The 14,026-nt window shown below is 57.6% G+C and overlaps 1 protein-coding gene across 4 annotated transcripts; it reads left to right on the forward strand.

Moving 5' to 3' along the window:
• Positions 1-290: 290 nt before the first annotated feature.
• On the forward strand, positions 291-13,333 carry CDK2AP1 (cyclin dependent kinase 2 associated protein 1). Of its 4 annotated transcripts, none has more exons than XM_010342747.3 (4): positions 291-374; positions 5,173-5,270; positions 7,442-7,568; positions 12,504-13,333. In XM_010342747.3, exons 2-4 carry the CDS (start codon positions 5,202-5,204, stop codon positions 12,569-12,571), a joined length of 264 nt encoding a protein of 87 aa, XP_010341049.1. In that variant the 5' UTR covers positions 291-374; positions 5,173-5,201; the 3' UTR covers positions 12,572-13,333. The 4 variants fall into 4 exon arrangements, with proteins under 4 accessions (XP_010341049.1, XP_039328122.1, XP_074258209.1 ...); XM_039472188.2 differs by lacking the exon at positions 291-374 and adding an exon at positions 628-976; XM_074402108.1 differs by lacking the exon at positions 291-374 and adding an exon at positions 2,246-2,352.
• Positions 13,334-14,026: the final 693 nt, after the last annotated feature.

The raw sequence follows: 14,026 nt of genomic DNA on the forward strand, positions 1-14,026 counted from the left end.
ATCAAAAATTGCCATGTAAACTCCAGGGGTAGAAACTTTGCCAAGTTCATTCTTGTATCCTTTGCGCTTGGAACAGTAAGTGGCACATAGTAGGTGCTTCCCTTAAATACTGGAGTGAATCTATATGTGGAATTGTGCTGATGCAGGTGTGAGTTTTCCTGGGAGGGGTTGGGGGGTGAAGGCCTCTAGCTTTTGTCAGTCTCAAAGGAGTCTTGGGTCCCCAAAGGGTTAAACCACTTCAAACAGACAGAGAGATGAAATTTATTTGAAATCAATGTCAAGCATCGGTTATTCTAATCCTGGGGCTTGGCCAGACCTGGGCGTCTGGAATGATCTACGTGCTTAAATACACCACTCGCCACCATTTTCTCCAGGTAATTTTCCATCCCTGCCCCCACCGTCAAGGGGAAGAAAGTGCTCCTCGGATCCCCGCTCGCCCCGGCCTCCCGCAGCCGCCGCGGGGGCGGCCGCCGGCGGACCCCCGGGGCGCCCGGCGCGGGGCAGCCGCCCGGACGCGCGCGGGCCTCGGGCGCCGCCGGGACCCCAGCCCCCTAAACTTTGGCAAGTTGCGGGCGCTGAGCGCACCCGGAGGCGCGGGGCGCGGCCGCGGGCGGAGCCGCCCCCTGACGCCGGGCCGCCCCCTCCCGGCCCCGGCCGCCCCGCCGGCTCCGCGGAAAGTTTGCGGCCGCCCCTGCGCCGCGCCCGGGGCCTGGGTGAGACTGCGGCGGCGGCAGGGCGCGGACGGCCATATTTGCCGGCGCGGCCCGAGCCGCCGACAACAAAAAGTGCGCGGACGCTCGGCGGGCGCTCGGACCGGCGCGGGGCCGCCGGGGCCGCCGCGCCGCCGCCCGGCCTCGCCACCGCCGCTGCTGCCCTCGCGGCCTGGTTTCGCCGCGCCCGGCGCGCCCGCCGCCCGGGGTGATGTCTTACAAACCGAACTTGGCCGCGCACATGCCCGCCGCCGCCCTCAATGCCGGTGAGTGAGCCGCGTGCGTCGCGGCCCGAGCGCCGCCAAGTTGGGGGCTCGCGCGCCCAGCTTCAGTCCGGGGCTCCCGGGGGCGCCCGCAGAGGCCGGGGGCAGCGGGCTCAGGGTCCCGGCCCGGGGCAGCGCTGCCGCCGCCATGATTTCCGAGCCCGCGCCGCCAAAGTTCGCGGGTGCGCCCCGCGCGCGGAGGGCCTCGTCTGGGGGTGCGGGGCGGGCGGCCCGGGGTGACCCCCGCGCCGGCGGCTGCGGATCGCATGGAGCGCGGCGGGCGAGGGCGAGGGCGGGGGAGGCTTGTTCTCGGCTCCTTTTTCTCCCGCTTCTGGGCGGCTCGGCGAGGGCCCCTGCCGGCGGGAGTCGGGAGCGGCCCGGGCCGCGCCGGGCGCGGGCGCGGGGCGCGGGGCGCGGGGCGCGGGGCTCTGCCGCTCTGGGGAGCGGGAGACGCGGAGCGGCCCGGGCCGGGGGCGCTGCGGGCGGGGCCGGGCCCCACGCGGGCGGGCGCGCGCGGGCGGAGGGGTGCGGGGCTGCCGTGGGCCTTGAGGTCTCCGGCCTGCCGTGATCGGGACCGGGACGGGGTCGCGGGTGGGCAGCGAACTCGGAGGCCCGGGGGCCTTGGCCGGGGGCGTGGGAGCAGGGGCTGCCTCACGCGGGCACGCGCGGATCCCCTCAAGGTGTGCGCGGAGTGAACGAAGTTGGCTCATCCCTGGGACTGCTGGGGCCCGAGCTCGGGCTTGGGGGCAGCGGGTCACGCGGACGCCCCATCTGGGAGCCCGCAGGGCTGGGCCTGGAAAGCCCTGGATGCAGAAGCCGGGAGGGGCTCTCCTCGCCCTTCCTGGGGCTGTGGCCGCAGCCAGGCGCTCGCAGGAAACTCCTCCAGAAGTTGTCAGGCAGCTTCAGGCTGAGCCCAGGAGACCAAGGGAGCCATGGAGAGTGGGTGCAGCGAGGGGTTCGGAGGTGCCGGGCGTTCTGCCCTCACTGGGGCTCCTCCGCTCTGGCACTTGGTCGGAAACAGACTCCCCAAAAGGTGCATCGTGGGAAGAGGGGGAAAGGACTCGAGGGGGAGGGGAGGTGGCACCGTTGGTCACCGGTGCCACGCTGGCTCTCCTGCTCGAGTTTTGGGCCTTGTCTGCAAACGTTGATTTCCTAACTCCCCAGATCCGAAGTTGGAACCCGTACAAACGATATTAGAAAAACCTTGGACACTGAGGTGTACGGGCTGGAAAGAGTTAAGCGCCAGGGTGCGGAGGGAGAGTTGAATTGCTCACTTTTGGGCTCCGAGTCCCAAAGAGCAAACAGCCACTGTTTTCCTCTCAAACATTCTCACCTCCTCTGGGGTCCGCAGACCTTACAAAGACGGGCTTTGTTGCCAGGTAGGCATGCCAGTAGCCTTCTTCCTCTTGGCCTGTGGGGAGGGCAGGGGCTGCTGTTGCCTGCCCGGGCAAGGCTGACATCTCAGGATTGCCCTGTTGTCATCGGGGCCGGGACCCTAAACTGGGACCTGTGGGGTTTGGGGTCACAGGGACGGCGGCACTCAGAGGGACCCCTGAAGTCCTGTTCTGGGCTGGCTGCACCTGTACTCAGCTTTTCTTCTTTCTCCGGTGGAGAATTCCAGGAGTGCCGAGATCCTCGGATCTGGGCTTTTTCGTGCCCCCCTCCCCACCGCCGCCCCTCTACCATGGGCCCCTTTGCCGAAGCCCAGCTCCCCTCCTGCCATTTGCATCCAAGATGGACTCTCCGCTGCCGCCGCTCCTCCGGCTTCCTTGTCATCATCCCTCACGCCCTGCAGCCCTGCCTCCTGCTCACGGGTTGCCAAGCCGCGGCCTGGCCGGTGGTGGCAGTGGTGGAGTTAGACAAAGCCCCCGCCTTCCCCGCCCCAGAGCCCCCCAGGCGCCCCAAGTGGCGGGAAGGCCGCCAGCTCCCCAGGCCCCGGCGCTCTTTGTCTGGCGTGGGGGCGGGGAGCTGCGCCTGGCCCCGGGAGCTTCCTGGCCTCTGCCAACCCCTCGCTCCTGCACACTGCGCTCATTGTCTGCGATGCGCCGAGACGGCCTGCGCTGACGCGGACCCTGTGTCCCGGTCTCTGTGTCTGCAGGAAGGAGTGACCATGAGTGGAATTCAGGCCCTTCCGCCCGCTCTCTCCAGGACCAGACACCACCCCCAACCCTCAACAAGGAACTGGCCTGGACCGAGCACTGGGGTCACCGAGCTATGGCTCTAGTCGCCCAGCCAAAATGGGACGATTTCTCATTTCTCCTCCCTCTCAGCCCTGCAAAACCTAACCCTGGTATCATCAAATAGTCGGATCTAGAGCCCGTAGACCTTCTCTTGGGAAGCACTGCCTCTAACAAATGGAGAAACTGAGGACAGGAGAGGGAGGAGCACTGTCTGAGGTCACACAGCTAGCAGTGGCACAGCTGGGGCTGGTGCCGATGGGGGTAGGGGGACGACAGAAAGGGGGAGGTTGAGGATCAGTGGGCAGAGCAGGAGGACGGGGGCCCACCGAGGGGGATGTGAGGGTGCCCGGGAAGCGGCCAGCGCTCCTCCTGCCGCGGTGCTGGGGTCTTCCAGATGCCCTGGGTTCTGTCCACGATGCTCCCCCCGGCGGCTGGCCCTCGATGCCAGGATCGGAACCCAGGTCTGTGCCGGCGGAGCCTGTATTCCCCACTCCACGTTTGCTGCCACATCAGAAGCTCAGGAAATGGGGGTTTGGCTGATGCGGTGAGGAGGCTCTGGGGACACCGCCCTGGCCAATTCCTGCGGTGGCCGTTAACGTGGCCGGAGGTCGTGGGCGGAGTGCTTCCCCGTCTTGAGCAGCAGCCCGTCCCTGTAGGGCATTTGTCTCGTCATCCCCACGTGGGAGGCGTGGAAACTGAGGCTCGGAGTGGCACAGCGCTCTGCTCAGTTCAGGTCCAAGTCCGCCTTTCCCGGGCCAGCCCAAGCCGGAGCATAGCCCTGGGCTGCAGTGGCGGCATCCAGGGCTGGCCTGAGACCCAGGGAGATAGCTGGGGACTGTCCCCGCTCCCGGATGGAGAGACAGGTGCTGGGGCACTGGCCTCCTCTGTGCTGTGAGGCTTGGGGCCACCCCCTCAGGTCTCTGCGGCGAGGGGCCTGGAGCCAGGGTTCTCTCCAGGGCTCCTCCCAGCGCCCCCAGCCTGAGGCCCTGAACTAACTTCCTCCTCTGCCCCTCCCCTCGCCCACACCAGCAGCTGGTGGGTTTGGCCAGCCTGGCACCAGCTGTCTGTCCCCGGGGCCAAGTCTGCTGCACCCGCTGTGTGTGTGAGAGAGAGACCGTGTGGCTCTGGGGGCGGCAGGCGGGCAGCTGCCGAGGAGAGGACTAGGTAAATTCTCCATGGTTACCGCTGTTTGTCATTCTGCAGGATATCCTTTCCCCGCTAATGGCCACTGGGACGCCATTGCGGGGCTGCGTGCTCCCAGCCACGGACTCCCCTCCCACATCCAGGAGGCTGTGTGCTGGGCTGGGCCCTGCTTGGTCCCTGACTGCGGCCCTGGACAGGCCCTAGTGTTGCCTCCCGTATGTGGGGCCTCAACCCTCCTGTCTTGGGGTGCAGAGCCCTGGGGATGTAGACTGCCAAGAGTCTGGTCCCCTCTTTGGGGAGGGGAGACAGGTACAGAGAGGTCGAGGGGCTTTCTCTGGGGCACACAGAGGCCGTGGTAGGCTTGGGTCTCATATTCCAAGGCCTCCCCCTGTCTTCCCCATCGTTGAACGCAGCGATTTGGGCACATAGGAGCAAAAAGGCTTCGTGTGTTAGGAAGCTCTCTTCGTGTGGACCAGCCTCCACGGCAGAGGGCGCTTGTGGTGTGATGTGGCCTTGAGGTTCTCAGCCTCTGGGGACCAGGACACAGGGACAAGGGATGGGCAGGGGTGACACCGGGAGTGGCATGGCAGTAACTTTGTCTTTGGGAGCAGCCCTGCTGCTCGGAAGGCTCTGGCTGGCTGGGAGGGAGCTCCGTGAGGTCCAGCGGCCCCTGCAGAGCTGGGGATGGCTGGGTGCCTTCTAGCTCCATTCCGCTAGCAGTCTTCTATGCTGCTCAGACCGGAGGCGGAGAGCGGGGTTCTCTGTCCTGCCGCAGTTGGTGGCACGGGTCCTGGGCGGGGCTGTTGCGGGACCGGAGTCCTTGCCTTGGCACAGCTGGCTGAGCTGACTCCCGGCCTCTCTCTCCCCTCCCTGTAGCTGGGAGCGTCCACTCGCCTTCCACCAGCATGGCGACGTCTTCACAGTACCGCCAGCTGCTCAGTGACTACGGGCCACCGTCTCTAGGCTACACCCAGGTATGACAGTGCGGGCGATGGCTTGGCGGGAGGGCTGCGGGGAGATGTACTCCCCGCCATCAGAGGAGAAGAGTTGGTGGAAGAGGTGAAGGAGCAGAAAGGATGGGATGGCGCTTTCTCAGCCCAAGGCCCTTGGCTGGGCTCCTGCTCAGAAGACATCAGAATGAAGGGTGTTGGCCGGGCGCGGTGGCTCAAGCCTGTAATCCCAGCACTTTGGGAGGCCGAGGCGGGCGGATCACGAGGTCAAGAGATCGAGACCATCCTGGTCAACATGGTAAAACCCCGTCTCTACTAAAAATACAAAAAAAAATCAACTGGGCATGGTGGTGCGTGCCTGTAATCCCAGCTACTCGGGAGGCTGAGGCAGGAGAATTGCCTGAACCCAGGAGGCGGAGGTTGCGGTGAGCCGAGATCGCGCCATTGCACTCCAGCCTGGGTAACAAGAGCGAAACTCCGTCTCAAAAAAAAAAAAAAAAAAAAAGAATGAAGGGTGTTGAGGACTGCGCTTGGCGGGGACCTGTGAGGTGTCGGGCACAGAGCACCAGGAAGCGGCAGCAGCCCCAGCTGCACTGAGCCCCCACGCCACGCGCTCCCCTGGTGGGTCTCCTCTCTCCTCTTGCCTGGGCAAGTGAGGCCTGCCCTTGACCCTGGCTCTCCAAGCTGGGACACAAGAGAGGGCTGGTTCCCAGTTGCTCTCCACAGGGCGTGGCCCCCGCAGAGAGGAGGCGGCTGTGTCTTGGGAGCCGAGCTGTCTCTTGTCGAGGGCCAGTGTTTGAGACCGTGGCCCGGGCGAGGCAGCTGCCTCGAACCACCACTTTCCAGACTGACCCCCACTTGGTAACTGCCCAAGACCTGGGCTCCTTATCAGCCCAAGGATGACCCTAGTACCCCCATCCCAGGTTGGGGAGCGGCAGGAATGGGGCAGCCTCCACCTCAGCTGCACCCCGAATCTCCAAGGGGATGAGCCACCTCTGGGGAAGGTCCCAGTGGAAAGATGCTCTCCCTGACCGGGCCCCAGCGCCAGTGTTCTGAGGTCGCCGTGGAGCCTGTTCCTTGCCCAGTGGCCGGCTCCGCAGCCGTGCCCCGCCAGGCTGTCCTGCCCCAGGAGACGCAGATGCGGGCCCAGGAGCGGGACCTGCTGACGAAGCGTCGGCTGCGGGAGGCCAGGCAGAGGCACCGCCTGCAGGGGCAGTGCCACATCCTGGCCATCCGACCGCGGTGCCGGGACAGGCGGGAGGCCCGTGAGGCCTGCAGGCGGTGCCGTGGGGAGGCCAAGCAGCCGGACCAGGATGAGGCCAGGCCAGAGCGCGAGGCTAGGGGACAGAGGCGGCGGTGCAGGAGGGAGGAGGCGAGGGCCTTGCCCAGGGAGCTGGCGCAGCTGTGGGAGGAGGTGGCCGAGGAACGGGCGGCCTGGGCTTGTGGGCCTTCTGGGAGCCTAGCCTCTCGGATCCAGGTGCTTGCCTGGGGCTTCCTGGTGATCGTGGGAGGAAAGGTTTTTGGGGAGCGGGCCCGGTTGGTGCGATGGCGAGAGAAGGGAATGCATTCCAGGCTCTGGCCTGGCCGTGGCCAGTGGCTGTGGTCCTGGTGGTGCAGGTGTGGCCTCTGTCTCCGCAGTGGCTCCGAGGCTTGGCCCTTGGGACGCGCCCTCCCTCCTGCCTGCCTCCTGGGAGATGCTCTGTGGACTCTTTTGAGCCAAGAAGAGCTGGTTCCCCTGTTCTGTTCACTGGAGATGATAAACTTGCTTCCCAGAGACGGCTGGGTGGTCTCCCAGGGTGTGTGAGGACAGGAGCGTGAGGACCATCTCTTTAACCTGTAGTTGTCCGCTAGAATGGGCTGTGCCTCAGCCCAGCTGAGGTGGGCACTCCGGGAGTCTGAGGCTGGGCTGTGTTCCCTCCCTTGACCGGCCCAGGATCCTTTCCACCCACCTGCCTCTGGCCCTGGGGTCAGGTTCAGTCTGCTGAACCCATTTTTTTTTTTTTTTTTTTTTTTTTTGACATGGAGTCCTACTCTCACCCAGGCTGGAATGCAGTGGTGCGATCTTGGTTCACTGCAACCTCCGCTTCCTGGGTTCAAGCAATTCTCCTGCCTCAATCTCCCGAGTAGCTGGGATTACAGGGACGCACCACCATGCCTGGCTAACTTTGCTGAAGCCATTTTTTTTCTGCTTCTAGGGAACTGGGAATAGCCAGGTGCCCCAAAGCAAATACGCAGAGCTGCTGGCCATCATTGAAGAGCTGGGGAAGGAAATCAGACCCACGTACGCGGGCAGCAAGAGCGCCATGGAGAGGCTGAAGCGTGGTAAGCCTGGCCCCATTGCCCTGCCGGTGACCACAGTGCTAGGCTTTTATCTCTGGAAAGACTTTTGGGGAAAACATGGGAGGGTGGGCTAGGGATGGGGCTCACCCACTAGGGCTGCTGTCCTGTTACAGAGTTGCCGTCTGCTGGGGAGGCATCAGGTGGACAGTGGTTCTGGTGGCAAGGGATCTTGGGGGCCAGAGGTCTTCAGAGTGGGCTTCCAGGAACGGGAGTCCAGACAGGGAGCCTTTCGTACCCTGCGTGCTGCCAGAGGGTCTGCCGGCTTTCAAGGGGCTGTTCAAAGCCCTCTGACCCTGCTGCTCCCCCTCCTGCCTGGTCTGATTCTGTTGGCTGACACTGGTCCTAGGGAAGCCAAGCTCAGGGTCATCGGTGCCTGCACTGCCCTCTGCTGTCCCCTCTTTGGAGCTGGACCCAAAGAAGCTAGGGTTTGGGGAGGGAAGCTCAGAGCACTTTGTTCTTTTTTTTTTTTTTTTTTTTGTGATGGAGTCTTGCTCTGTCTCCCAGGCTGGAGTGCAGTGGCGCAATCTCAGTTCACTGCAACCTCTGCCTCCCTGGTTCAAGCACTTCTCCCGCCTCAGCCTTCCAAGTAGCTGGGATTACAGGCACACACCACCATGCCTGGCTAATTTTGTATTTTCGTAGAGATGGGGTTTTGCCATGTTGGCTAGGCTGGTCTCGAACTCCTGACCTCAGGTGATCCGCCCACCTTGGCCTCCCAAAGTGCTGGGATTGCAGGCATGAGCCACTGTGCCCGGTCCAGCACTTTGTTCTTTAATGACTGAAGAGTGGGAGGGCAGGCAGGGGATGATAGACCACAAGGGACTTGTGTCAAGGTATGACTGGCCGCCTGATTTCTTTTTTTTTTTTTTGGAGACAGAGTCTTGCTATGTAGCCCAGGCTGGAGTGCAGTGGCATGATCTCGGCTCACCACAACCTCTGCCTCCCAGTTTCAAGCTATTCTGGCTCAGCCTCCTGAATAGCTGGGATTACAGGTGCACACCACCATGCCTGGCTAATTTTGTGTTTTTAGTAGAGATGGGGTTTGTCCATGTTGGTCAGGCTGGTTTCGAACTCCTGACCTCAGGTGATCCACCCTCCTCGGCCTCCCAAAGTACTGGGATTGCAGGCATGAGCCACCGTGCCAGGCATGATTGGCAGATTTCGGAAGGATGTCAAATAGGTTGCTACCTCCTGAAATGAAAGAGGAGTAGAGGGAGAGTAGGATTTCCATTTTATTTTTTATTTTTATTTTTTATTTTTTGAGACGGAGTTTCGCTCTTGTTACCCAGGCTGGAGTGCAATGGCGCAATCTCGGCTCACCGCAACCTCCGCCTCCTGGGCTCAGGCAATTCTCCTGCCTCAGCCTCCTGAGTAGCTGGGATTACAGGCACGTGCCACCATGCCCAGCTAATTTTTTGTATCTTTAGTAGAGACGGGGTTTCACCATGTTGACCAGGATGGTCTCGATCTCTCAACCTCGTGATCCACCCGCCTCAGCCTCCCAAAGTGCTGGGATTACAGGCTTGAGCCACCGCACCCGGCTAGGATTTCCATTTTAGAAGGCTCCAGTGCGGTACAGCTGTAGCCCGTGATCTCATTCAAGGAGACGGAACTTGGGATTCTCTAAAAGGCAGGAGAAGCAACCTTGGAGAGGAGCATTCTTTGGTTGTAAATATGTGGCATGAATGTGGGCTTTAGTTGACGTCATGACCCCAGTGACACGAGGGCCAGCTGAGGACAGGCTGCTGCCAGGAGCAGGGTTGCTTTGGAATTCCTGAAACCTATGTGAGGAGGTTGACGGATCTCAAAGCTAGGTTGGGATTGGTAGGATGACAGGATGTGATTGAAGAGGGCCTGGGGAAGGGATGTGGAGCCCAACCCTGGTCTTGCCCTGAGAGTTGGGTGGTCCCAGGGCCACTCTCTGGTAGCTGGGGTGCTGGTTACCAGAATGGAAATTCTTGGGAAGATGCTGGGTCCCAAAGTCCAACAAGTGATTTGCAGCCACTCATAAAAGGCACTGGTTCAAGTCAACACAATGGGTATAAGCTGCCAACCTTTCAGTAATAAGGAAGACCTAGTGTCACTCCTTGGCCAAGAGCCAACCCCGAGCTGACCAAGCTCAGGCCACAGCAGGGTGAAAATATGTCATAGATAGCTCAGGGAGTTGGGAGCATTGTAGGTAGGTTGGCAACTATAGCCCGTGAGCCAAGAGCCACAAGAATAGTGTTTTTTTTTTTTTTTTTTTTTTTTGAGACAGAGTCTTGCTCTGTCACCCAGGCTGGAGTGCAGTGGCACGATCTTGGCGCAGTGCGGCCTCCACCTCCCAGGTTCAAGCAATTCTCCTGCCTTAGCCTCCCAAGTAGCTAGGATTATAGGTGCCTACCACTACATCCAGCTAATTTTTGTATTTTTAGTAGAGATGGGGTTTCACCATGTTGGCCTGGTTGTTTTTGAACTCCTGACCTCAGGTGATCTGCCCTCCTCGACCTCCCAAAGTGCTGGTGTTACAGGCATGAGTCACCTCATCCGGCCCCAAGAATAGTTTTTATAATCCTTTTGTTTTTGTTTTTACTTCTTTTTGAGGTGGGAGTTTCGCTCTTATTGCCCAGGATAGAGTTCAGTGGTGTGATCTCGGCTCACTGCAACCTCTGCCTCCCGGGGTCAAGCGATTCTCCTGCCTCAGCCTCCCAAGTAGCTGAGATTACAGGCATGTGCCACCACGCCCGGCTAATTTCATATTTTCAATAGAGATGGAGTTTCTCCATGTTTGTGAGGCTGGTCTTGAACTCCTGACCTCAGGTGATCCACCTACCTCAGCCTCCCAAAGTGCTGGGATTATAGGCGTGAGCCACTATGCCTGGTCTTGTTTTTGTTTTTTTTGAGATGGAGTCTCACTTTGTTGCCTAGGCTGGAGTGCAGTGGCATGATCTCAGCTCTGCAACCACTGCCTCCTGGGTTCATGAGAGTGTCCTGTCTTAGCCTCCCAAGTAGTTGGGATTATAAGTGCCCACCACCATGCCTAGCTAATGTTTGTATTTAGTAGAGATGGGGTTTTGCCATGTTGGCCAGGCTGGTCTTGAACTCCTGACCTCAAGTGGCCAACCTGCCCTGGCCTCCCATAGTGCTGGGATTACAGGTGTGACCTACTGAGCTGTCATGGTTCTTTTTTTTTTTTTGAGATGGAGTTTCACCCTTGTTACCCAGGCTGGAGTGCAATGGCGCGATCTCGGCTCACCGCAACCTCCGCCTCCTGGGTTCAGGCAATTCTCCTGCCTCAGCCTCCTGAGTAGCTGGGATTACAGGCACGTGCCACCATGCCCAGCTAATTTTTTGTATTTTTAGTAGAGACGGGGTTTCACCATGTTGACCAGGATGGTCTCGATCTGTCGACCTCGTGATCCACCCGCTTCGGCCTCCCAAAGTGCTGGGATTACAGGCTTGAGCCACCGCGCCCGGCCTGTCATGGTTCTTAATGGTTGAAAAAAAAAAATGATTTTGGGATGTGTGAAAGTTATGTGAAATTTGGACTTAAATGTCAATAAATAAAGGTTTGTGAGGCCGGGTGTGTTGGTGCATGCCTATAATCCCAGCAGTTTGGGAGGCTGAAGCCAGGAGCTTGAGACCAGCCTGGGCAACACAGTGAGACTCCCATCTCTACAAATAATAAAACAGCCAGGCACGGTGGTATGTGCCCATAGTCCCAGCTACTTGGGAAGCTGTGGTGGGAGGATCACCTTGATCCTGGGAGGTCGAGGCTGCAGTGAGCTGTGATTGCGCCACTGCACTCCATCCTGGGTGACGGGGCAAGATGTTGTCTCAAAAAAAAAATTGGAAGTGGTTGTGACAGAGACTGTGGAGCCTGCAAAGCCCAAAATATTTGCTGTCTGGTCCTTACAGAAAACATTCTCCAAGGCTCTGAGTTACATTCTAAGATTTGTGAGGTGATGATGTGGGGATGTCATTCCCAGTGGCCTCTGGGAGTCATTTATTAGAAGAAATAGAATCCTTGGTGTCTATTAAAAGATCATATTTCATGAAGTTCAGTAACGACAGAAAGAAAAAACGGTGAGCACCAAACCGTAGACACACAAGACTGAGGAAGATTCATAGGGCAGAAGGTAGCTGCAGAGTTTTGTGGGGATGTTCCGGTGGACCAGGCAGCAGTCAGTCCTCTGGGCCCTCGAGTGTGCAGCTAGAGGCATTCTCTTGCTTGACACTGGTCAAGCTCTTTCTAGAATTCAGACTGAAGAAGCCAGAGAAAAATCTCCATGGTGGGTCAGGCATAAAGAATTTGGGCGGAAGGCCGGGCACCGTGGCTCAAGCCTGTAATCCCAGCACTTTGGGAGGCCGAGGCGGGTGGATCATGAGGTCGAGAGATCGAGACCATCCTGGTCAACATGGTGAAACCCCGTCTCTACTAAAAATACAAAAAATTAGCTGGGCATGGTGGCGCATGCCTGTAATCCCAGCTACTCAGGAGGCTGAGGCAGGAGAATTGCCTGAACCCAGGAGGCGGAGGTTGCGGTGAGCCGAGATCGCGCCATTGCACTCCAGCCTGGGTAACAAGAGCGAAACTCCGCCTCAAAAAACAAAACAAAACAAAACAAAAGAATTTGGGTGGAGACATGTCTTTCACCTAACAATGTCATGGAAGGACAGCTTGCTGGTGCCACCATGAGTGCAGGAAGAAATGTTTAGAGAGACCCAGAGTTGTGGTGAGGAGGGAAGGGCTTTGGAGGGGCATGGGGTGGTTAGCATCCTTCAGGGTTGCTTGGATCTTGGTGCCCCCAGTTCCCTTTCTGTCTGAGGGTTTTGTGGCCACGCATGGAAGGATGGATCCTCTTCCTGTTCCAGAATGGGTTCTGCTGGCTGGCTGGCCCGGCGCACCGGCTGATCACGGGTCTCTGCTTCTTTCAGGCATCATTCACGCTAGAGGACTGGTTCGGGAGTGCTTGGCAGAAACGGAACGGAATGCCAGATCCTAGCTTCCTTGTTGGTTTTGAAGGATTTCCATCTTTTTACAGGATGAGAAGTTACAGTTCATCTCCCTTGTTCAGATGAAACCCTTGTTTTCAAAATGGTTACAGTTCGGTTTTTCCTCCCATGGTTCACTTGGCTCTGAACCTACAATCTCAAAGATTGAGAAAAGATTTTGCAGTTAATTAGGATTTGCAATTTAAGTAGTTAGGAACTGCCCAGGTTTTTTTGGTTTGTTTTTTTAAGCATTGGTTTAAAAGATGCTCCTAAAGTTATCTTACAGTAAACTAGTTTGCTTCCAAGACACCGTTGTGTCCCTTTAATCTTCTCTTTTGAATACATTTGTTACTCACAGTGTTCTTTGTTCCTTTTCATAAGCTAATACCACTCTAGGGATTTTGTTTTTAATGCATATTGACAGCACGCTTTACTTAGTAGCTGGTTCCCATTTGCCATACAGTGTAGATTCTGCTGAATGTAACTTCTTTTTTGCTTAAGCATTTGCATGACTATTAGTGCTTCAAAGTCAGTTTTTTAAAATGCACAAGTTCTAAATACAGAAGAAAGAGCAACCCACCAAACCCAACAAGGACCCCTGAACATTTTCATACTAAGACTGTAAGTAGATCTTAGTTCCTCGTTTATTGTAACTTGATCAGACATCTGGAAGAAAATGACTAAAACTGTTTGCATCTTTGTATGTATTTATTACTTGATGTAATAAAGCTTATTTTCATTAACAATTTGTATTAAAATGTGAGTTCCTGAAATTCTTAAGTGCTGTTTTATTTTTCTGAGACAGGGTTTTGCTCTGCCACCCAGACTGGAGTGCAGTAATGTGATCTTGGCTTACCGCAGTCTCAACCTCCTGGGCTCAAGCAGTCCTCCCACCTCAGCCTCCCTAGTGGCTGGAACTACAGGTGTGTGCCACTACGCCTGAATAGTTTTTAAAAGACTTTCTGTATTGAATGAAGGGGTGTGTGGGAAAAAAACCCTTTTTGTAAAGATGAGGTCTCACTATATTGCCTAGGCTGGATCCTGGGCTTAAGTGATCCTTCCTCCTTGGCCTCTCAAAGTACAGGGATTATAGGTGTGAGCCACCATGCCTGGTCTTTTAAATAATATCTCATTAGAGGTAGGAGATATCTGTCCAAAGGGTATTTTTCCCTCCTGACCTGGAAACATTTTGGTGATGACATCACTAGTACAGTTAGCTGGGGAAGAATGTGTTTGCTAAGTCAGAGGTAGGGATAAAGTGAAGTTGAATTATGGGTATATTTTAAGTGCAGCAAACTTAAGTGTATGCTAGGAAAAAAAAAATACCAGAGGTGGTTTTTATTTATTTATTTGAGATGGAGTCTCCCTCTGTCACCCAGGCTGGAGTGCAGTGGCTTGATGTTGATTCACTACAACCTTTGCCTCCCAGGTTCAAGCAATTTACCTGTCTCAGCCTTCCGAGTAGG

The sequence above is a fragment of the Saimiri boliviensis genome, chromosome 7 (assembly GCF_048565385.1).
Source record: "Saimiri boliviensis isolate mSaiBol1 chromosome 7, mSaiBol1.pri, whole genome shotgun sequence".
NCBI lineage: Eukaryota > Metazoa > Chordata > Mammalia > Primates > Cebidae > Saimiri > Saimiri boliviensis.